This window comes from Medicago sativa, chromosome 1 (genome assembly GCF_051527215.1).
Source record: "Medicago sativa cultivar Bolivia chromosome 1, Bolivia_mono, whole genome shotgun sequence".
In the NCBI taxonomy this organism is placed as follows: Eukaryota; Viridiplantae; Streptophyta; class Magnoliopsida; order Fabales; family Fabaceae; genus Medicago; species Medicago sativa.
The window spans coordinates 33,715,673-33,741,062 of NC_140749.1; the positions used below are offsets into that span (position 1 = coordinate 33,715,673).

Below are 25,390 nucleotides of genomic sequence, written 5' to 3' on the forward strand. Positions count from 1 at the left end.
TGAGAAGCTGATCCCTTACGGTGACTATGCAAGACGTCTGTTGACGTACTTTACAAAGGTTGAACTACACCACATCCCTCGGGATGAAAACCAGATGGCTGACGCTCTTGCTACTTTGTCTTCTATGTTTCGTGTCAATCATTGGAATGATGTGCCCGTGATCAAGGTGCAGCGTCTTGATAGACCCGCTTATGTCTTTACTATTGAAAATATACCAGATCGGGCTGATGAAGATGTGAATGATAAAAAGCCTTGATATTACAACATTAAACGATTCTTGCAGAATCATGAATATCCACCTGGTGCTTCCAACAGGGATAAAAAGACCTTGAGACGATGGGCTAGCAGATTCCTTCTGGACGGAGAAATCCTATACAAGAGGAACTATGACATGGTCTTGTTGAGGTGTGTTGATAAACAAGAAGCTGAGAAGTTGATGCATGATGTACATGATGGTACCTTTGGGACCCATGCTTCGGGCCACACCATGTCAAGAAAACTGTTAAGAGCCGGCTATTACTGGATAACCATGGAGCGTGACTGCCACAAACATGCTAAGAGATGCCACAAGTGTCAAATTTATGCTGACAAAATTCATGTGCCTCCACACGCTCTCAATGTTATATCTTCCCCATGGCCTTTCTCTATGTGGGGCATTGACATGATCGGAAGAATCGAACCAAAAGCTTCCAACGGACATCGTTTCATTCTAGTGGCAATTGACTACTTCACTAAGTGGGTTGAAGCTGCCTCCTATGCAAATGTGACCAAGCAAGTGGTAGTGAAGTTTATCAAGAATAACATCATCTGTCGATATGGTGTTCCCAACAAGATCATCACTGACAATGGTTCCAATCTGAACAATAGCATGATGCAAGCTTTATGTGCAGAATTCAAAATTAAACATCACAACTCTTCTCCTTATAAACCTCAGATGAATGGTGCAGTTGAGGCCGCTAACAAGAACATCAAGAAGATTGTTCAGAAGATGGTCACTACTTACAAAGACTGGCATGAAATGCTACCGTTCGCCTTGCATGGTTATCGTACTACAGTGCGTAGTTCAACCGGGGCAACTACTTTCTCTTTGGTATATGGCATGGAAGCAGTTCTCCCTCTGGAAGTGGAGATTCCCTCTCTTCGGGTGATCATGGAAGCAAAATTATCTGAGGCTGAATGGTGTCAAAGTCGGTACGACTAGTTGAATTTGATTGAAGAAAAACATATGGATGCTATGGCTCGTGGACAGTTGTATCAAGTGCGAATGAAGAATGCTTTTGACAAGAAAGTCCGACCTTGAGAATTCAAGGAAGGCGAACTTGTATTGAAAAGAAGAATAAGTCAGCAACCCGACCCAAGGGGCAAGTGGACACCTAACTATGAAGGTCCTTATGTTGTCAAGAAGGCTTTCTCTGGTGGTGCTTTGATTCTTACACACATGGATGGTGTTGAACCCCCAAATCCTGTTAATGCCGATATAGTCAAGAAATACTTTGTCTAGAAAGAAAAGAACAGCGTGGTAGGTCGAAAACCCGAAAGGGCGGCCTAGGCAAAAATGCGCTTCCCGGTGGATCGAAAACCCGAAAGGGCGATCCAGGCAAAATTTAGGGACAAAAAAATGAATATGAAAAGCTCGCTGAGATTGTACGCAACTCAGGCAAGAATGAGCGCCTCGATGAGCCGAAAACCCGAAAGGGCGGTTCATGCAAAAATGGGGTCGACAATAAAAGACAAGTAACTATATCTGGCAAACCACCATCACCCCTTGGGGCTCCTGCAACTGTCAATGATCATCCTCATCAGAAGCTTCTGTACTTGTGAATTCAAAATTTCTATGAAATGTAGCGGTCATCGTGTTCAATGTATCACCAACCAATAAAATTATCATTTTCCAAGCTTTGTAAATCCGTGAAGTCATGCCTTTGGCTGACCCTCACTCTTCTACATCAATTTGAGCCTGTGCTTTTGTTTGAAATTCTATTTTTCTTTCTATTTTCAATGCTATATACAAAATATTTTCTTTCTATTTGATAATGTCAATGTCAGAAGCAAACATTTTTGAAAATTGAAAAATCTCTTTTTCCCTGTCTATTTTGAAAACAAACCTGAGCAATAGGGTACATTTCAATGAAACATGCATAAATAAATGTATATCAATGTCCATTTCAATACATGTTACGAGCAGGTTACTCCTCAGGGTGATCTGTGGTCAATGGCAAGAATGAAAAAACAGAATGAAAATGAAAAATTGAAAAAATGCAAATGAAAAGCTCGCTAAGTTGAAAACCCGAAAGGGCGGCTTAGGCAAAAATGAGCACCCCGCTGATTGACAACCTATGAAGGCAATTCAGGCAAAAATGGGGCAGTGAAAAGAATCTTATTCCCCGGTGAATCGAAAACCCGAAAGGGCGGTTCAGGCAAAAATGGGATTGAAAAATGAAAGAATGAAAATGAAATAAAAGCATTGACCACAGATGCGAACATCCAATGTTTACCCAGCACTGACACGCCTAACAACGGCGACCTGTACCAAAGAATTTTCCAAGGGTCCCTCCTTTACAAGTTTTACTGCCCTCAGCCATGGTTTCGATACGTCTCTCAACGACGGTCTCTCCAAAGAGGTTTTCCCCTGTGAATATGTTGCAGCACGAGCCACTACGTGCCCAATCTTCCAATGTTTCGTCTGCCTCTGTGAAACTTCTCTGCCAAACTACAAACCAATCATGCATTTCAAGCATTCATACATGCATAATCATGCATTTTATGTGCTCATACATTCAATAACCTTGTCATACCATACATACATATTGCATTTCCAATTTCAACTTTCAATCCAACTCAGTTTCCACTTTCAATTCAATTCAATCTCCACTATCAATTTGAATCAACATTCAAATTCCAAATCAACTCAATCTCAATCTCCCATTTCAACTCAATCTCCAATTTCAATTCAACCCCAATTTCAATTCAATCCAAACTGCAACTGTCAAACTCAATTTTAATCTCAATTTCAATCACAATTTCAATTTCAACTGTCAAATTCAATTCAATTTCAACTTTCAATCCAATTTCAATGTCAATTTAACTCAATTCAATTCCAATCTCTAACTCAATTCAATTCAATCTCAATTATCAACTCAATCTCAATCTCTAATTTCAATCCAATCTCAATTTCAATTTCAACTGTCAAATTCAATTCAATTTCAACCTTCAATCCAATTTCAATGTCAATTTCAGACTCAATTCAATTTCAAACTCTCAATTCAACGTCTATGTCTATGTCTCCGATCAATCTCAATTTCCAATCTCTCTTTCAATCTCAAACTTTCAATTCAATGTCTTTGTCAATGTTAATTCACTTTCAATTTGCTTTGGGCCAACAAAAATGGTCATGTCAGTCTCCAAATCAAATCAATATCAACTTACTCTCAATTTGTATCTTTCCAAATCAAACTTCCAATTCATATCTTGTTATCGGTCAAGTGACTAGTTCGATCCAAAGAACAACTTGTACCTGCTTATATGCCTACATTTCCGGTCAAACGACAAGTACGATCCAAAGAACAGTTTGTACCAAGCTTATGCTTTGTTGTCAGTCAAACGACAAGTTCGATCCAAAGAACAGTTTGCATTCACTTACATGATGTGGTGATGATCCAGCGGCAAGTTCGATCCAAAGAACAGTTTGTATCTACCCTTTTGTCTATATCTCCAGCCAAACAGCCAGTTCGATCCAAAGAACAGTTTGTACCTGTCTATCTGTTTGTATCTTCAATCAAGTGTCAAGTTCGATCCAAAGAACAACTTGTATCTACCTATATGTCTATGTTTCTGGTCAAGTGCCAAGTTCGATCCCAAGAACAGCTTGCACCTATCTCTTGTTTTGTATTCCTTGGTCAAGTGGCTAGTTCGATCCAAAGAACAGCTTGTACCCTATTTTCTATCCCCTGGTTTGTCTACCCTGTCAGTGTCCACCTGGATCCCCAGTGACATGACATGCCCCATAGACTCCAGTCGTTTGTCTTGCATTCATAATCAAAATATTGCATGACATTCATGATTTTGAAAATCAAAGAACGTATTTTTATGTCCAAAAACAGTGCAAATGTTAATATTTAAGTATCTTCGTCCCGTCAAATCAAAGACTTCGTCTCTTGACTCTCCGGACAAAGAAACTTAAATAGGGGCAGCTGTTATACCCTAATTTTGGACCTAAAAATACTAACTCAATTCTTCTTTTCTTGCATTTCAAGTCATTTGATATGTCTCTGATCAATTGCATCCCTCTCTGCATCTTATTTCAATGTTATTTGCAAAATTCATGAAAAAGGGCATTTTAGTCATTTCCCGTGTTAAAATTCCCTTCAGTCTTTTAAAAATTGTTTGAGTCCTTTCAAATAGTTTGAATAAGTCCTTATTTCAATTCTATGTCAAAATCCATTTCAAAAATTGCATTTGAAGTCATTTTGAGTCAGTTTACCCCCTAGGGGGCATTTTAGTCTTTTCAAGTGTTAAAGCTCTGTCTAAACTCTTAAAATTGTCTCTGAGTCTTTTAATTTTGCTTGTATAGGTTCTTGCTTTAATTCCCTGTCGAAAATCCATTTCAAAATTTGCATCTGAGTCATTTTTTGTCGTTTTAGCCCCAGGGGCATTTTGGTCATTTCACACGAAATTTCGGCAGAGAGAGGTTACTTTAAAGTACCTCATTTAGGTAATTGGTTCGTTTTAGTCCGTTTTGTCAATTTTAATAGTTTCACTTTACGTTCAGTCAAATTTACCAATTTTTAGTCCAATTTTTATTTTTAATTTTGTTTTTTTTTTCTAGAAGTCCTCAAACTTCTAAAAATTGCATTCAAGTCCTTTTTCTTGTTTCAAATTCTATTTTCAAGTCCTTTTTTGCTCATTTCGAATTTCATTTTCTTAAGTCTTTTTTACAAATTGCAAAATGGTCCTATTTTTGTCCAGTATTGTTTTTAGTCCTTTTTACCATTTTTGCAGAAAGGTCCTTGTAACTTTCAATTTTGCAGAAAGGCCCTCAAGTCATTTTAAGCCAAGGCCGAATTTGTTCAAGTCCAAGTCCACATGGCAGCTCACTATTGGTCCAGAATCACACTTGGCACCTATAAATAGGGGCCAACTCATCAATGCACAAAAAATTACCATTCAATCATTGACACATCATCAGAAAACCCTAACAGACTTTCTCTCTCTCCCAAACCCTAACCACCGTAACTGAATCAAGTCACCACCGTAACAAACTCAAAACCACTGCAACAAACCCTCAGAATCATACCAATTCGTACCAATCATCATCAGAAAAACTCAATTCAACAACATTTACACAAAATGGATACGAATTCGTAGAAGATTCTCAGAGAAAACCTCATCACTGAATCTTCACCTTCGCAATTCAAGCAAGGATCCGTCAAGGACGAATTTGCGATCACGAAGGATTTGTTGAGGGAAGAGAAGAGAGAGATCGAAGCAAGAATCAGACCGGTGAAGAAGGAGAAGAAGATTCACCGATTTATTTTCGGTTGCGAAGGTTTTGAAGGCTTACCAGAACAATCAAGAACGAACGCAGGATCTTTTTTGTTCGAATCTCCAAACAAATCCAGGTAAACACATGAAAACCTTCTCGTTCTCATTCATAATCATCATCGAAGGTTCATAATGGAAAATAAACGGTGAATTGATGTGAAGATTCGAAAAGATTCAGAAAAGTTGAAACGAAACCCTAAAATGCAAAATCATGAAGATTCACCGTTTATTTTTCAAATCAGAGTGTATAATCATCATCAGCGAAGAAAATAGGTTAGAATAGGGTTTAGTTTCAAAAGGATTAGAAAAAGATTGAAAACCCTAGAAACCGAAAGTTCCAGGTCCGATCTGCTTCGTTTTCACCACAAATTCACAAAAGCAACCATAGATTCGTGAACTGGAGAGGAGGACGAACATTTTTGTGTATTTTGTTTGAAAAAAGAGCTTCAGATCATTGGAGAAGATGAAGGTTCCGATGAACCTTCATCCTACTCCGCCGTCCTTTCCAGTTTCCGTCGAAGCTAGGGTTAGAGAGAAGTGAGAGATTCTCTCACTAGAATGAGAGAAGAGAGAGAAGTGAAAGTGTGAAATGGATTGAACCGGTCTCTTCGCCCTTTTATAAACTCCTGAACCAGACCGGTTCAGTCCTGGTTCAACGCTGGTTCGCTTCTCAGTCGTTTGATCTAGGGTTTTTGGATCCTGAATCAATCCAACGTCCCTGACACGTTTGGATAGTCCAGGATCCGTATCCCTTTGGGCCTGGATTCCTTCCCTTCGCTCCTTGAGTTTTTTTGCTATATGCACCAATTTTCTTGCTATTTGAACCCATGCCTTGCCTAATTTTCTTATAAAAACTCCATAATTTTTTCCACATGTGTTTGATATTTTCCTTGACATTTTGATGATGTTGTTATGTGTTAAATCTTGATAAAAGATAAGTTTGGTATTTGTTTTTACTTGTTTACTATTTTTGTGATAAAATTTGTGAGGGTTCATATGTTCTTGAGTTTTAAAAATTCTAAAAAAAATTTCATACATGTTTCTTTATGTCTTGTGATCCTTTTGTGATATTTGTTGTGTTAGGGAATTGATAAAAAAAAATATATATATGGTGTTTTAGGGTTTTATTTGTGAAGTTTTGTGTAAAAAACCTATAAAAATTGTGTGATCCCAATCCCAATTCTTGATGAATGTTTTGATTAATGATATATGGTTTGTAAAGGTCTTGTTGCTGTTTGAATGTGTTTTTACTATATGTGTGTGCCTTGTGTTTAGTTGCTTGTTTTGCAAGTTAGGTTTATGAATAAATAATACAAATATGCCTAGGTATGCCATGAATCTTGTCTAAGATGTGTTCTTATAACTCTCATATCATTAATTGTGATAAAACCTTTAGAAAATTGTTATGATGTGAGGATTATAAGTCATATACATGTCTTGATATTGTGGTAAATTGTAGATGAATTTAGCTACTTTTAGGTTAAAAATTTCATTGACTTTTGCCAAGTTTGTTAGCATTTCTTTTGCTTATAATTTTCAATTCCTATTATTCCTTATGCCACTAACCATTTCGTTTCATGTTTCGTACTCCATAAAGCATTCCATACTTCATCCCTTTCTTCACTTTATTTCTTGCATTTTTAAACTTTACCAAAGCTTAGTATGTAAGGACCTAGGAGTTTTGTAATTTCTTTTATATTTTTAATTTTCTTGCAAGACCATAGAATGTACCTAGGCCAATGATGTAAAGGACAATGGACTCTAATGATGTATACCGACACAAGAACCGACACATGCACACACCTCACTTTAGATATATGCTTGGGATATGCATGTTTAGATGTATGTTTAGGATTGTATGTTTAGATGAATGCTTAGGATTTACACTTAGAAAAATCAATTTTCCAAAAAAATATGAACAACATCACTCAAAATATCTTTCTTAATAAACCTTGGGATCAAAATCCCATTGAATTTTCCTTTCATTTTCTTAATCAAAATTTTAATGAATTTTAATCATACTTAGACCTTTTTTTGCAAAATGACTAATTCAACCTCACAATTTCACAATCTTATGCCCTTGAGGCCTCTCTCTCATTCTTCAAAAATCCAATTTTCAAACTTAAAATCAACCAACAAAAACAAAAACATTTTTGGAAGAGAACTACGGTGGATTTGATCCCTTAAACGGGTACGTAGGCAAGGAACAAAATTCCTTCAATTCAAATAAAATAAAAATCCAAAAACATTCTTCTCCCTCCAATTCTTCACTTAGAATACCTTTAGGCTTAATAAACACTTTCAAATAGCATTTAAAAATAAAGCGCGCGCGTAGAAATTAAAGACGGTTCCTATAGGTTACTATAGTCGTTATGGGTGCCTAACACCTTCCCGTAGCGAAAACAACTCATGGACCTCGATTCTCAAGGGTTTTGCTTACTTTTTCCCTTCCCAAGAAAAAATAAGATGTCACCGGTTAAAAAGGTTCAAACGTAATCAATGTTTGACACCCGAAAACCAAGATAAAACACTTGATTTTAATGGTGGGCACACAAAAATTGTATTGTCTTAAAAAACTGCGTCAACTGATCCAACCCAAACCACATTGGTTTGCTTTGATTTGGATTTTATTTTAAAAGTCAACCAAACAAAACCAACCGCATGTGTTTTTATCTTACGGTTCGGATGACTTTTAGCCTCAAAACTGAACCAAACTGAACCGCTAACACCTCTAGTTCATTTTGTTGTCTTATGAAGGAATGTCACTATCAGACTCAGAGTAGTAAAGTTTGTCGTCTTTTGACCACATGCAAAAACAAAGAAGGACATTCATGGACAAGATAATGTAACAGATCATTCTTTTAGAAACAAATGAATTTTGAATAACTACCCAGCCACATTACCCATTTGAGCCAACATCTCAACGTCTCTAATTAAGCTTTTCAATGACTAATTTGATGCGCTGACACTTCTTCAACAACAGCTTTCTCATTCTCTCCTATATATGGACCTGAGCAGTTGAAGAAACATAACAAGACTTCCATCATTTTACAAGTGTCCTTACTTTGTCAAATGAGGTAGAGCACAAACACTTAGAGAAATTGTTACAAACTTTCAATCTTAGAATTTCTTAAGTATTCAGAAGTCATCTGAACTTTAATTTGTTTTCACCTGTATATCAAGTGTAAACACAACCTTATTTATGTGTGTAGAAGTCTCTTACTTGTGTGTTTGAGCAAATGAAGTCTCATATTGTGTGGTTGAACAAATAGTAAACTAGTGAGATTATAGTGAAATCCCTTGAAAGTGTAAGGGGACTTATTCTGGTCAAACTATGAACTGTTTTTCATGAACATTTAATTTTAAAAAAAAAAAAAAAATCAACACAATTCAACCTCCCTCTTTTTATTTTTCCATTTACACATCCTTATTTATTGCATTTCAATCTTTTGTAATCAATAAACACGTAAAACTCGAATAAGACACCTAATATGAGATAGAATGAGTATCATACAACTAGGAAAATGCTGACAATGAGAGTGTAGCAATCGAGTTGCATCTATACATTGATTGCAATTATTCTCCTATTAATTCCCACGATGATTAACAGTTTTGTATGGCATGTGTACATTGATTGCAAATATTCTCCAATTAACTCCTAGGATAATTATCCCATAATAATGTGAGTGAACTCACAAAGACCAAGACTAGTACTATAAATTTTACAGTATAAAAGAAACTAGTCACTCGTGTTTTATGCAACAAACTCAAAAATCACTAAGATGGCTTCCTTTCGCTTTCTTGTATTACTTCTGATTAGTTTGATGGCTACCGCTCACGGTTGTATTGATTGTGAAAAGTATAAACCTCGAATTGGTGTTAAATGTTGTGATCCACACTATTATGAAATACCAACTGAGAGGTTATCCGCCGTGCACAACCCATCGGTGGAGAAGCCGCCGGTTGAAAATCTACCGGCGTTTAAACCATCAATTGAGAAGCCATCAGCAGAGAAATCACATGCATACAAACCACTAGTTGACAATCCTCCGGCTTACAAGACACCATTCGAGCCCCCATTTTACAAGCCATCTATAAAGAAACCTCAGGTGTAGATGCCTTTGTAAATTATGAATAAGAAAGTACTTCAAATTACATGAATAAGAATGAACTTTACGGTTCTAAAAAAAAAAAGAAGAAAGAATGAACTTTACGGTTCAGATATTGTGTTGGTTGACCAAATCGTGATTTAACATTAATTTCTAGAGCAATGCTACCCACAGTCACTTCTACACTCTCGGTCAGACACTTGCTCTTGTATTGGGCCACGTCACTTGTCTTTTAATATTTTAAACAGGCAACCGGTTGAACAAGTCAAATGAGTCATTTGCCTTTTTTTTTTGTATTAATTCTTTTTTTTTTATTTAATCGCAGTTCAAGAACAATTTTTCAGAACACTGTGTATGAAAACACCCCCAATTCAACCTCTCCAATCTCCATTGGTGTTGTAGATGGAAAGACCCAAGCTGATCTTAAGCGATTTCTTGTTTTCACATAAAAAAATATCTCTTCTGTTACTGACCCATTTAATTTGCGATGTCAAATGCTCCCATTTCAACCTCTCCATCGTTGCTTCAATTAAAGAATGAGATGACAACAATAGAAAGAGGTCAACTGCCATTGCATATATATATTTTTTTTTACGAATGGTCATTACATACTTGTAAGAGGGTGGCTCATTCATAGTTATGGGTGTGTTTTGAAATTTTGGGTTATATCGGGAAAGGAAATACTGGATCTTTGGTATTTCAAGCATATGACAGATTTGTTTTTTGTTGATGTTTAGTTGATTTAGGTGTAGAAATTCGAAGGTCAATTTTGGGGTGTTGGTGTGATATCTGTCCTGATAATAATAGCTAAAAAGTAAACTTTGAGAACAGGTAAACAAGTCATGGCATTTAAAAAAAGTACAACGTGGCCGTATCAACGCGAGAGTGTTTAACCGAGAGTGCAGGAGCAACTGTTCCTAGCATTGCTCTAATTTCTATATTGCCTTGACAAACTGTGCCCAAATAATTTAGTTGATTTCTTTTCATAACGTAATTAAGGACAAATGTGCGCATGCATGAATTGAAGTTCAGTATTAGAGCCGACATAAAATTAGAATAACTAATTTAGGTAAACTTAATATGAAAAATAAAGCGACTTATGATTTAAAACTGAAGGACTGAACTTATAGATTTTTTTTTCTTTTCATAACGTAATTAGGGACAAATGTGCGCATGCATGAATTGAAGTTCAGTATTAGAGCCGACATAAAATTAGAATAACTAATTTAGGTAAACTTAATATGAAAAATAAAGCGACTTATGATTTAAAACTGAAGCACTGCACTTATAGATTTTTTTTTTAAGAAGCTAAACTAGCCTATCTAAATTACCACATGAGAGAATCGAACTTGAGACCTCGAGGATGAGCACACTCCCATATCACAAGGCAATACCATCAGGCCAACCCAAGTGGGTTAACTGCACTTATAGATCTAACTACAATCTTTCAAATCTTGTGAAAATTTTGCAATTTAATGAATAACTTTAGAATATTACTAATTTTGTGGTCAAATTAGGTGCCCTTTGTATTTGAAAATTGATGTTGACACATTACATAAGGTTGTGCCACACGAGTAATTTACCTAAATACCCCTCGGCAGTTAACTGCTGAATTTTGAAGAAACCGGCTGCAGTTAACTGCCGAAGTTTTCCTCGGTAGTTAACTGCCGAGGATCTTCTGCTACAAGTCTGGCAGAAGTTCTCTCATCCATTATTCATCTCATCTTCCAATTTTTTTTTTTCAAATCTCTCTCACAAATCTCTCTAAAAAACCCAACCAAATCCAACCAAATTTATTCAACAAAATCACAAGTAATTAAAATGCTATTAACTTTAAATTTTACTTGTTATAAATGTTTTTATTTTTTAGTTTTTGAGTAGATTTATTTTATTTTAGGTTTTGAGTAGATTTACATAGTATAATTCATTTTTAGAGTAAATGTTAGTTGATTAATTTAGTTAAAATGTTTGTATGATGTTTACGTTATAGTTTAAAATTTATTGGTTATATTTTAATTTGGTGTTTTAAATTAATTTTTTTATTTTAGTTTTTAATTAGATTTACATGTTATAAATCATTTTTAGATTAGATGTTAGTTGATTAATTTAGTTAAAATGTTTGCATGATGATTATGTTATAGTTTAAAATTTTAGGGTTATTTTTTAATTTGGTGTTTTATATTTATTTTTTTATTTTAGTAAGACTATATGATTTATTTTAAGAGTAAATATAAGTTAAATAATTTTGTTATATTTTACGTAATTTTTTTTTAGACAATTACATTTTAGGGTTATTTTTATGATTTTACATCAAGTGTTTGATGAAATGTTTGAATGAGTTTTTCATTGATTATTTTAAATTTCTATGTGTGTAGATTTGAAACAATGGTCGGGTGGATCGACGTTCATGCAGAATTCAACGGCGGAGAACCTCAGAGGTCGAAGGTTCGGTGCCTTCATGTAACGTTAAGAGGTCTCAAGGATCAACTGAATGAATTTAACCAAGGAGTCAACCCCAGAGACACAAGGAGGGTGGAACACATTCGGTATAAACGTCCAACGCTCGACGAGGGGAGGGTATCATTCACTTGGGTGGAGTTAAAGAACGACGAAAACGTGACGAGCATGTTTTGGGAGCACAGCATGTTCCAGTGAATCGATATGCGGGTGACGTTGCTGAGATCAACTGAAGATATCATCAACAGCTTAATTTCGCCAGAAGATCGTCATTAGTTAGGGTAAGGTGCATTCCAACTACAACAATTGTCTTACTCTGAAATGGGGTAATTCAAACTTGCCAAATGGAGAGGACTCAAGCATTTCGCTCTGCATTCATGTTTTTCCTTTGAAAAGATTAAATTCTTGTTAGGTTGGTGTCATACCCCAATTTTTGACCTAAGGTCCCACATTCACATGTCCTCTGACCCGGATTAGTCTTTGACTTTTCAGAGAAAAATTCGACAGAGAGATATTTTAAAATACCTCATGTTTGGTTCCGAGTCGGACTCTCTTCTCTCTTTATTTTTAGTTTTCATTTCCATCTTTTATTTAGGTTTTTTTAATTTAATTTTCTTTTTAATTTTTTTAATTTATTTATTTTGTTTTTTATTATTATTATTATTTTTTCATTTCTTTTTTTAATTAATTAGTATAAAAAAAACCAAAGTGTCAATAGGTCCAAAATTGTCCTTGGGGTCCAAGAATTTTTCAGTCCAAACACGCCAATTTCAAAGGCACAATCACAGGGTCAGTACTTTTTTTTCTTTCCAATTCCAGTCACAAACGCGTTCCACACTTAAACGCATTCAATCTCCCATCAATTCCTATTAATTCCATTTCCTCTTTTGAATTCAATTTGACCTTTAGGAAAGAGATGAAATCATCAGAATAGGGGGAGTCAATTTCAAAACCATTCATCAGTCGCGATTCACAAAACCAAAAAACCCAATTTTTGATTCCAGTACCTGAAAGAGAAGAATCCAGGAAACAACCAACAACATCAACTTTTCAAAACACATCATCACCATATTCCAATCGACCCAAAAACTCAGCAACAAACCATAATATCAAACACCAATGTTTCTGAATCCAACCGTCAAACCAATACAAAACCTTTCATCAAAAACCTAATTGTTCCAAACACAGTTGTTATCCAAAACCACAACCCTAATCCAAAAAACGAATCCAGATCCGAACCACAAAGCTTGAAAGGGTAAAATCTTTTTTAATATGTTTTTTTTTTATATTTTGAGGTTTGTTTTGTTTGTAAAGAAAAAACAAAGAGGAAAGAAAAAGAAAGAAACAAAAAAGAGAAGGAGAAGGGAGGAACTTAAAAAAATGAAGAAGAAGTAGGAGAGGAAAGAAATAGACATGGCAAAATAACCCGCCCCCGCCGGGTCCCCCCGCCCCCGCCCCAATTTTAACGGGGGAAAATCCAAATTAACTGGGTCTGGGTGCGGGTCCGGGGAAAACCCGTAGGTTTAATGCGGGGGCGGGGCTGGGGACGGGGGGTACTCACACCCGCCCACCACCTGCCCCGGCCCCGCACCCGTACATGAGGATTTACCTTATTACCCTTATTTTCCTTAAATTAGAAGGGGTATATAAAGAGAGTATAATGCTGAAACCTAATTTCCTTTTCATTTCAGCCGCCGCTCAATCAATTTCCTCTTCAATCAATTTCAGTCGTCGTTCACTATTTTCCATTTTCCTCCGCATATTGATTTTGTTCTGATAGTGAAGCCATATTGATTTTGATCTGAATTTCTATTATGACAGTGAAGCCATATTGATTTTGTTCTGCATTTTACTCATGATGAAATCACAATTTCTGTTATGAATTTACAATCTATGCGTGATAGTGACATTATCATACAATCTGTTTTGAATTTCTGTTCTGAATTCCATTTACAATCGTCTGTTATGGAAGAACATATCGTTACAGACAAAAGAGGACAAGGTTAGGTAGCACCGGAAATCTAGTAGAAATTGCATCCCCCAAATTCTTTTTAGGGTTAGGAAGAACATATTGTTTCTTTGCTATTTTTTTTTATTTATTTATTTAATACACTTCGCGGGTGGGGATGGGTGCGGGGCCGGGGAAACCCGTCCCTGTTGGGGGCAGGTCTGGGGATGAAGTTTTTATCCCCGCCGGGTCTGGGGGCGGGGGCGGGCTGGGTACCATCAAACGGGTCGTGGTCGGGTGTGCTAAAACCCGCCCCCGCCCCGCTGCCATGTCTAGAAAGAAAAGAAACGTGAAAAGAAGAGAGAGAAGAGAAAAAAGAAATAAAAAAAATAAGGAAAGAAAGCCCTTTTATGGGCTGTGTGTATCCAGTGCGCGTGGGTGCACGTCATAACGTGCACCCTCACTCTCTCTCTTCCCTTCCATTTGTGATCAAACAGCTGACAACGTTTACTTCCTGATCTGATCAGGGGCCGTTGATCAAGTCAACGGCCCGTTTTGATTCCCCAGTCTCTTTTATTTCTTTTATTTTCTTCATGCATTTTTATTTTATTTTGCATCTTATATTATTGTTTTTCATATCATATCATCATGCATTTTTTAAATTTTGTCATTTATTTTAATTGCATAGTCCTTAGAATGTAATTAGGTCAAATGTAAATCATAAATGAAAAAGAGTGTGTGTGTGTGTGTGTGTGTGTTTGTCTTTTATCGCTTTATATATATCAAAATGCAAAAAAATTAGGTTAGGGATTACGTGGTGATCCAACGTCACTACAAAAATCCACGCGCTTTTAATTTTATTGCTCCGTTAGTTTAATTTTCATTTATTATTCCAAAACAGCAAAAACATTCAAATAACAAAAATCACAAAAATATTTTCACAATAAACCTTGATTTTCAATTAAGTGATCGTTCTTTTTATTTTCTTTCTTAATCAAATATCAAATCAATTTTAATCATACTTTGGGTCCATTTTTCTTTCAATATAAAAGATACAAACCAATTCTTATTTGCCACTTGGCTTTTATTTTAAAACTTTTTTCAAAACTAATAAAAAACACAAAACAAATCAAACGTCATTTTTTTAACCACGAACTACGTGATTTTGATCCCTCACGGGTACGTAGGCAAATGACTTGTCCTTCCAAATCAATAAAAATGTAGATAACTAGGCCTCTCTTCTCTTTTATCATTTCAAATTCCCTTTTTTTAAAGCAAGCAAGTTTATAGCACATTATTTAGATAAAACCAAGAGGTTCCCATAGAGTACTACAGACATAAAGGGTGCTAGCACCTTCCCTTTATGTAACTAACCCCCGAACCCTAAATCTTTCAATATGGGGTGGTTTGAAATTTTTTTCCCTTTTCTTAAAAAATTAAAATGTTCAGTCATGAAATGAAAAAGTGAGTCAAACGCTAATCAAATAGCCTTGATCTCCGAAAAAATGACGCGACAGCTGGTTTAGATGAAGGTATTAAGTGTCAAGGAATGGACCTCATTTCGTTGGCACTTGAATACCTTCATCTAAATCAAGCCTAACAAAAATTTATTCTTTTCAAAGGAAACCATGAATGTCGAGCGAAATGCTTGAGTCCTGTTGTTTGGCGAGTTTGAATTTACCCCATTTCAGAGGTAAGACAATTGTTGTAGTTGGAATGCACATTCCAACTGCAACAATTGTCTTACACTGGATGGGGCAATTCAAACTTGTTAATCGACATGACTCCAACATTCGATGAGCATCTTGAACGATGGTATTCAAATGTCAAGGAATGGACCTCATTTCGTTGGCACTTGAATACCATCATTCAAGATGTTGATCGTATGCTGGAGTCCTGCTGCTTAGCAAATTTGAATTTGCCCCATTCAGTGGTAAGATAATTGTTGCAGTTGGAAGGTGCATGTAATGTAATGTAATTGTTGACATACATGTCGTTTATGTAATGTAACGAAACCTCTATCGCAATATTTATTCGAATTCACGCTATCACAATATTTATTCGAATTCACGCTATCACAATATTTATTCAAATTCACGCTATCGCAATTTTTATTCGAATTCACGCTATCGCACTTTTTATTCAAATTCACGCTATCACACTTTTTATTCAAATTCATGTTATCGCACTTTTAAGTTCGAATTCACGCTATCGCAATATTTATTCGAATTCACGTTAGATTTAATTAGTCTTTATTCGAATACACAATTATTCAAAACTCGACTTTAATCGAAATTATTCAAAACGCGATTTTTATTCAAAGCACCAGGAAAATATTGTTTAATGTACCAAAACGAGAATGATATATAAAAAAATATTAAAAAAAACCCAACAAAAGTAGGCATTACAAGCCACTACACATCTTCCTCGTCACACAGGTTTATCGGGTTGTCCGCTACAGTCCCTGGGGCACCTTCTTTTGGTTGAGGACCAAAATAGCATGTCCTCCCGCTCCTCCTCAACATCGAGTGATTGTACGCCGGCACCTTTGAACCCTTCTTTTTTTCGGAACCATCACAAACAATTCTGTGCCATGTCATAGGCGATTTTTCTTTGTTCTTCTCATCATCTTGAACGTTACCTTGATTCTGATTCTGAGACATATCTACATTAAAAAAAATGGCAATCAAAACCTAAACTAAACAACAATGCCATAAACTAAACCTAAACCTAAACTATCATCAAAACCTACACCTAAACCTAAACAATTATAACAACTCTAAAAAATCAAAAACCTAAACCTAAACCTAAACCTAAAATCATCATCTAATCAAAACGATATCTTATAATTTCTAACAATTTCTAATACCTAACAATTTCAAATACCTAGCAATTTCTAACAATTCCTAACATTTTCTAACACAATTCTATTCTAAACAACATATAACAAATCATTACAAAATCATCATCAAATTAAAACAATTTCTAAAACCTAAATTTGTCAAAAAAATTCCAAAAAATCTAACATTTCAATAACAAAAAACCAATGCAATAGGATTCAAAACACTTACTTGATTTTGTGATTGAAATTGGCTTGGAATGACTTATGCTTTGTGAAATTCGCACCTAAGAAATAAAAAAATGCAACAATGGAGTTTTGGAAACTCCTATGCCGGTTTTGTTCTTATAACAAAACTTCGGCAATTAACTACTGAGGAAAACCTCGGCAGTTAACTACAGCCGGATCTTGTAAACTTCGGTAGTTAACTGCCGAGGGGCATTTGGGTAAATTATTCGTGTTTCTCAGCCAAACCAAATGTGTCAACATCAATTTTCTTTGTATTTCATTTACTAAAATATCGAGTAAATAGGCAATTACCCTCTCGAAATTGTAAGTTTCGTCAATTACCCCCTGACATTAACAAAACTTCAATTACCCCTGAAATTGCATAACGTTAATCAATTTACCCCCTCCATCAAATTCCTCTGTTAGTCAACATGACGTGACATTTGACTGTCTACGTGACACTGCCACGTGTCAAGCCACATCATATGTGGTAATTTTATTTATTATTTTTATTTTGTGAAAAAAAAGGATTTTTTTCAGTTATGACCAAATACCCCTGAAGTTTTGCACTTAAAGTTTTATACTTTAAACTATACAAGCCCCTCAAACACTAAGCCATGGTGGAAAATTCATGCTAAATTCTGGATACTTCGGATGAAAATGATGTTGGCTGCCGCCCGAGAGCAAATGCTATGGACTGTGAAATGGTTGGTGGTGGAAGTGATGGATCACTGGAACTTTGTGCTAGAGTGTGCTTAGTTGATGAAGATTAGAACTTAATCTTCCACACATATGTAAAACCTCAAATCCTTGTTACGAATTACGGGTACTTCATCCTTTTATTATATGATTGTTTTCCTTTATTATCAAAAGAGAGAGTTAGAGTCCTCCTGAACTTAACTCAGTTAGTAGAGACAATACATAATATATGTGATCGTACCTGACCAGAAGGTGACTTCCGGTGTTTTGAATGCGGTGGTTGCTACGGTGGTAGATTGTGTTGGAATGCTTGTTGGAGCGGATGGGGGGTGTGTACCTGTAGGCACTCCGACGCTCAAGTCAATAGAGATTCAGAGAGTGAGGGTTTGAGAGGAAGAAGGAGTTCTACCTTGGGGACTGCATTGAGTCCCCTATTTATAGAGGCGGAGGGCTGCAGAGCTGTCGAGGAGGCACACATGGCTCTGGCGGTTACGAAATCGTGGGAAGTGTAACCGCCAGAGAGTTTATTGCGGGAACGTGCAGAATGTGCAAAGAGACGTTAGGGTTTGTTTGAACCGGTCTCGTTTGCTTCGTGCACCCCCCCTCGCGGAGAGAGGGTATGTTGCAAGCAATGATGCCAAACGTGAAGTTTGGGCTTTGGATTGTATTGGGCCTAAGTAGTGGACCAAGGATTCTTTTGGCCGGTCCGGAATAGTAGCCCCCTAAGTCGTTACTCTTGGTGAAGAGTGATGACTTAAGTGTGAGCGTTCGCCAGTTCATGACAGACCGCCAGATGATGTTTGTTTTTCGAGTATATTCCTCGCGAGGAGGGAATACGAGGACGGTTGGGAGCGTTGAGAGGCCGAACGAGCGGACTCGCCTATCTCTTAGCTCCATTCGCCCTGTATCCGAGTGAATTTGCCAGCTTTGATGAGTCATGCTCGGCATACTGTTGTTCAGAACGAAGGATCGAACGGAAAGATTCCCTCGCTGGAGAGTTTGGTCGAATGTCATTCCGCAATTAATGCTCTCGCTTCGAGGGAAGAATTGAAGAGACATGACCTTTGGCTTCTGTATGACACGTGTAAAGGCTATTGTAGTACTTGAGTACCTATAGTCTGTAGAGTGTTCTCGGTTTGTGTTTCTGAGGTGTCATCATAACCGTTGATTCAATCCTGACGATCCACGAATCACTACCAACAATCATAGCCCTTGGATGAACGGTCTGATTAGATCTGGACCGTAAAAATGTTACAGGGAAATAGAGTTGTATGTGAAAGACTGTATTGGATAGAAAGTAACGACTTTTGAGTGATTTATGAGACGAGTATAAATAGCCCAAACGCTGTTTGGAATATTACTTCGTTTCATTTTCTCAAAGAGTTAGAAGTTTTCTCCGGAGTTTCTCAAGGGCGAAATCTTTTCAGTCTTTCAACTTTCTACTTCAAGTCCAAAACCATCAATCGTAACAGGTAACATTCCGATGACTTCACCTTTCTATTTCTACGATTGTGGCTTCTTTAGTTTCTGCTCTTTTAGAAACCGTAGGAATGTATGCCCTTAGGGCAGAAGTGTTTCCGACTCGGTGGTTTCCGCCGTTGGATATGGCGGTTTCCATCGTGCATCGGAAGTCTTTGTACATATGCTGTCTGTTTTCCATTAGCATTTAGAAGAACGTTGGCGAAGGGCTTGGGCTTCATCCATAAGCTTTGGGTTTGTTCGTCGGGATTAGATCTTCCTCGATGTGTGAGTTGGACTTGTCATCCTTCTCATTTTCTAACGGTAGTGTTTTGATCCCTTCCTTGCCGTGGCCGACTTGATGGGTGAAGGAAGAGTGGATCTGAATGTTAGATTCACTTTTTCCCTTGCTTTTTCAGGTCTACCATGGCAAACGATGGAGTTGACTCATCTGCTGTTTTGTGGCCCGGGGAGGAGCCCTTAGAAACGGAGTCTGTTTTTGCTACTAACGGCGTGGCCGAAGCCCCCTTTGGTGCCATCGGAGAAGTGGGAGATTGGGAACTGGTTCTGCCGAGCACGTTTGACAGGGTGTGTTCGGAGTATGGAGGCTATGTCTTTTCCATGTATGAAGTGGTTTTCAAAGACATGGATTTCCGTCTCCCTTTCTCTAACTTCCAGCGTGACATGCTTCGTTGGACCAAGTTGCCCCCTTCTCAGATCCATCCCAATTCTTACGACTTCATGAGGGCTTTCGAGATTATGTGTGATTATCTCCGCATCCCAACTTCTAAGAATGTTTTCTTCTTGTTCTTCACCGTGCAAAGAGGCGCGGACTGGGTTTCTCTTCGCCAAACCCAGAAGATGTTTGAGATTTTTGCAGGAAAGGTCCGGAGCTTTAAAGAGTGTTTCTTTTTAGTCCGGCCGAAAAGTAAGGCTGCTTTGGACAACCTCTTAGAAGCCGCTAAGGATGGCAAGCAGGAGCGCCGTCCTTTCTTCCACTTGTGCTGGTCTCAGGACCATTTTGTCTATAAACCGAGAGACTTTGGTCGAACCATCGCCAACCTTACTGATCAAGAGTAAAGCTTGCATCAACAACTTTGGGCTTTTGTTCAGTCTCTCCCGCAGAGGGTTAAGACTGACAAACGGGGTAACCCATGGATGAGTGCGGACGGGACCCCAGTAACAGAGCCCCGCCTCATCAATACCTATGAGTTGCTGACTTCTGAGAACTTTGAGGATTGCCTTGGTAGTTTATATTTTTCTTTTTCGTCTTTCAACTGTTTGATTTTTTGCTACCTTCTTATTTTGTACCCCTGATCTAACGAAGTTTCTCTATCTTCGTGTTGCAGAAAAAATGAAGAAGGATTTGGGGGCCCTCGTGAATACAACGAGCAAGAAGATATCGGCCAAGAAGAAGCGGAAAAATGTTCAATCTTTGGATTATCTTATTGTTGGTTCTGCCCCTGGCTCGTCCTCTGAACCTGTGGTGGTCTTGGAAGGAGAGGAGCCTTTTGAGGAGCTGCTGCAGGATTCTGCTAAGAGACAGAGGGTGAGGATGTCTTTTGAGGATCCAATTACGCCGATCAAGGCCATTCCTGTTCATACTGAGAAAGGAGACTTCCTCCAGCTTCCGAAGGTATTGTCCGAGCCGGAGCTGTGTGGCCCTCAATCGACCCTTTTCTTGGATGATCCTAAGCTGAAGATCATTCAGGACCTGGGTCCGACTGGCCAGAGTAAGGCGATAATCGATGGGGTTATTGCTACTATGAAGGCTTTGGAGGTCGCTGCGGCCTTGAACAACGCTTCGCTGGAGAGTGAAGTTAGGGTCGACGCTTTAGTGCAGGAAAGGGACGCTTTGACCGCTAGGGTGGTCGCCCTTGAGGAGGATCAAAGGAGCAAGATGTCAGTTGCGGAGGAGCGTGACCGTTAGCTTGCTTCTTTGAAGGAGCAGTTGTCTGAGGCCCAAGCTGCTCTTGAGCAAGCGACCTTGTCTTCTCGGAAGCTGGTTGAGGAGAAGGTGTCTCTGGAGGAAGCTCTGAAGAAGGCGGATCTCCCGGGGGAGGATGAAGCGGAAGACCTTGCTGTCCTTCGGCGTGCTGGTCTTGTGGACAAGATTGGTGAGCTGGAAGGAAGTTTAGTTGACGCAGTCAAACTTGGTTTTGACTGGGCTGTGGGTCAGCTGAAGATGGTGAACCCGGGTATCGAGCTGAACGTCAAAGGAATTCATCCCCTCAGCGAAGTGGAAGATGGGGTGATCACTCCTCCCCCTGATCCCGAGGAAGATAATGGGCATGTTGATGAAGCCCAGGCCTGATGAGGCCTTGTAATTAATCTCTTCTTCAACAACCAAATTTGTAATGACATTGTGCGCCCTTAGTGGTTTTAGCACCTTTATAATATGATTGTATTATTCTCAATTACACTTGTTCTGTATGATTTACTTCAAGTATAATGTTTTAAATTTGAGTGCTCATTTTGTGAGGCTTTTTAATACTGTTTGAAGTATTCGTTGAGAGCGAATTAACTATCTTGTGTGTTTGACAGACTGCAATAATTCATATGCCCTTTATCTGTTCGACTTGCGATTTTGTTCGCTGAAGTGAGAGGCTAATAAGCCGAAGGTTGTTTTGCTGTAGTGGGATGGCCTACCCCCCGTAGTCATTATTTCGACGAAGTGATTTAATGACTGGAGAGCTTAGCATGCCCGCCTGACTTCTTGTTACTTTGACTTGATGAAATCAAAGCTTTGCCTATTTCTTCCTAGGTAGTTAGTTACTTTGTTTGGAAAGTCTTACCTTTGCGTTGTCTTGCGTGGAAGAGTATGGGCAGGAGGTTTCCGACCGTTTACGCGAAGTATTGGTCGGAAGTACTGCACATCCAAGAGATTTTTTATCTGGATGTGTGTCCAAAGTTATGGACGTGTAACAATGGATGAACGAAGAAACCGCTCTAAGTTCAACGCACTGAGGCGTGAAACACCCATCGCGAGTTGGGGTTCTACCTAACATGCCGAGAAGTGATGTCGCAGCGGTAAGCATACATACTGAGGAGTAAGAGAATTTGTTGTGTAAATTTCTCTCATCCTTTTTCTTTTTGGATTCGGAGTGGCACAACTTTCCTCTTCCGTTTATTTGCTCGTTAGGGAGCGAAGAGTTCGTTGTATAGAACTGAGTATGTACACTAGAGCAAATTGGCAATGCCTGCCATCTAAGTGTATTACTTTTTGAGTTTTTCTGCATTCCAAGTCCTTGGAATTGCATTCCGGTGGAGGTCTTCGAGCCTGTAAGCTCCCGTCTCGGTTTTCATCCGAATCCTGTAGGGGTCGTCCCAGTTGGCGGCGAGTTTCTCTTCTTCGGAATCCTTCTGGTTTCGCCGGAGGACGAGGTCGCCTACTTCGAATTCCCTTTTTATGACCTTTTTGTTGTGGCGAGCGGCTATTTTTTGTTTTAGCGCTGCCTCCCGTAAGGTTGCCCCGATCCTGACTTCGTCAACAAATTCGAGCTCTTTACGCAGATTTGTCGTATTGGCTGGGAAGTCAGCGCTGGCGTCCGTACACCATATGAGTGCGGTTAGCTCAATGGGTAAGACCGCCTCTGTCCCATACGTTAGTCGAAAAGGTGACTCGCCAGTCGTGGAATGGGGAGTAGTTCTGTAAGCCCAAAGTATCGCTTGTAACTCTTCAGCCCATTAAGTTTTGGCCGTGTCTAGCCTTTTTCGTATCCCCCGTAAAATGACCCTGTTTGCAGCCTCGGCGAGACCGTTAGTTTGATGCCAATATTCCTTAGGTAGTCCTGGAACCTTTGGTCTGTGAACTGTGTACCATTGTTAGATATGACTAGAGCTGGTACTCCGAATCTTGCCAGGATGTTTCTCTTGAAGAAACGGAGTATGTTTTAAGCTGTGATTTTAGCCAGAGGTTTGGCTTCAATCCACTTTGTTGAGTAGTCGATGGCGACTACGAGGTATTTCAGCTGTCCGGCGGCTTTAGGGAATGGTCCCAGAAGGTCGATGCCCCACCATGCAAAAGGCCAAGGAGAAACCAAAGATGTAAGCTCAGCGGGAGGTGCTAGGTGCATGTCCCCAGGTCGCTGGCATTTATCATAGAGGTTTACGTAATCTTGGGCGTCTTTTAACATGGTGGGCCAATAGTACCCTGCTCGTAGGACCTTTTTTGCGAGAGCTTTGGCGCCAAGGTGTTGTCCGCATATGCCGTCATGAACGTCGGCAAGGACTTCTTGAGTCTCGTTAGGTCCTAAACACTTGATTAGTGGGATGATGAAGCCTCTTTTGTATAAGGTCCCTTACACCAAAGTGGTGAAATAAGATTGACCACTCTTTCATTCAGCCTCCTCCATTGCTTCTGATAACTGACCTTGTGACCCAAGTCACTTCTTCCTTCTATCAGCTGGATTAACTCAGTAGCAATGTCTTCACACACACCTTTTAAAACATGAGGATCCATGAATATGGTGGGTTATGAAGGTTGTCTAGAGGGTTTTGGGGAGACTGTAGGTACAATGGCTAGGTTTGATGATGATGATTGGCCATTTGTAGGTTCAAGGTTACTGGTTGAGGGTTGGTCAGAAATGGTGTCTGTAACCATGTCAGAGGCTTGATCATCTTGATCATCCTCAGAATCAATATCCATATCAGAAACACCATCATAGCGGGTTACTTTGATAGTTTGGTCAGGTAAAGAAATGGTGAATGACTTGGTTGCCTTAGGAACGGGTTGTTCAGGAGCAGCAGGCTCAGGTTCAGGTGAAATATGTTTAAGAACAGTATGTTCAGGAACGGTTTGGAGGGTTTGAGTTGAGTTTGTTGAAGGGGCCATTTGTGGTTCAGGCGCTTGGTTGGTGTTGTGGTGATAAGGTCTTTTGTGGTTCAGGTTCTTGGTGTTGGGGGCTTTCTGAAATGACTTTCTTAGGAGCCACTTCAGAGGCTGTTTGTAGGTTAGACACAATATCAACATTATCAGGTAAAATCATGTTGAGAGGTGGAATGTATTGAGGCTGATCAGGATGATTAGGTGGGAGTCTACTGCTTTTGAGTTCAAGTATCTCACCTATCTTCCTATTGATAGTTGGAAATATTGGTTCAAAGGGGGTTGAGGTTGGATGGCTTTTAGATAGTCTTGGGTAGCGTTGACCTAAGGGCTTATCATCATCAGAATCAAAGGATGATGATGAGGTTGATGAAGAGGTTGATGAAGAGGAGTCAGATAACTCATGTATTACAGGTTCTGTGTGAGTAGCGACATTACCTAACATAGAAGCTTCTGAACAATCTGTTGTTTTCTTCTGACCATCTTCAGCAATATAAGGAGCCATAAGTAGTTGTGAAGCTTCTGAAGTTACCATCTCTTGTAATTCAGCAGTGATTTCCAAACCTTTTACAGCTTCTGCTTTCTTCCTCTCTAATTCCTTAGAAACCAAGTTAGTAGTAGCTTCAACATCTTCTACTTCCTTAATAACATAAGGAGATTCCTTGATCTTCCTTATTGCTGGCTTCCTCTTCTTCTTTGGTATTGTGGTTGATCAGGAGCAATTGAAGATGCATCAGCTTTTCCACTTCTAGTCTTTCTGTTCAGGACCACATTTGAGTCCAGGTCCTCAACTTCCTCTTCAATTGATGGTATTGCAGAACCACCAATCTTAAGCTTATCAGAAGCACCTTTTTCTTTCTTTGCCTTCTTTGCAGATTTTTCAGCTTCCAGATATTCTTCTTCAGTCAACTTCCTCTTTGATTTTCTGCCTCTAGCAAGTGGCAGAGCACCACCATACATTTCTTCAGGTACATCCTCCAACCTGATGACCTTATTAGTTGATTCGTAGTGATCCTTGATGAAATACATCTGCACGTCAAGAGGATCCTTCTTGCAAATTGGTGGAAAACTCTCATCAGATCAGACTTGGCACTGGATTCACTCAAGTCAGTATTGAGCTTGGTGACAGTGTTGATCAGCTTCATGTGCTTGAGTGTATGAGCATTAATGAACTTCCCAGTCTTAGTGTCAAGCTGCTTGTCTGAGTAGGCTTCAACACTACTGAGTCGGTCCAAAATCCCTCCTTGATAAAAGATTTCTGATAAGAGCCTTCCATAAGGTACCCA

The 25,390-nt window shown here is 38.6% G+C and overlaps 1 protein-coding gene across 1 annotated transcript; it reads left to right on the top strand.

Annotated features, from left to right (window-relative positions):
* Positions 1–20,633: 20,633 nt before the first annotated feature.
* On the top strand, positions 20,634–21,593 carry LOC146954474 (uncharacterized). The gene is made up of 2 exons (XM_085744755.1): positions 20,634–21,146; positions 21,231–21,593. Exons 1-2 carry the CDS (start codon positions 20,634–20,636, stop codon positions 21,591–21,593), a joined length of 876 nt encoding a protein of 291 aa, XP_085600881.1.
* Positions 21,594–25,390: the final 3,797 nt, after the last annotated feature.

Bases quoted from the DNA above. Each gene is read 5' to 3' on its own strand.
- LOC146954474 (XM_085744755.1), top strand. From the start codon at position 20,634: ATGAAGAAGGATTTGGGGGCCCTCGTGAATACAACGAGCAAGAAGATA. The intron at 21,147-21,230 runs GTGGTCGCCCTT...TTGAAGGAGCAG, and splicing joins GGGACGCTTTGACCGCTAGG to TTGTCTGAGGCCCAAGCTGC.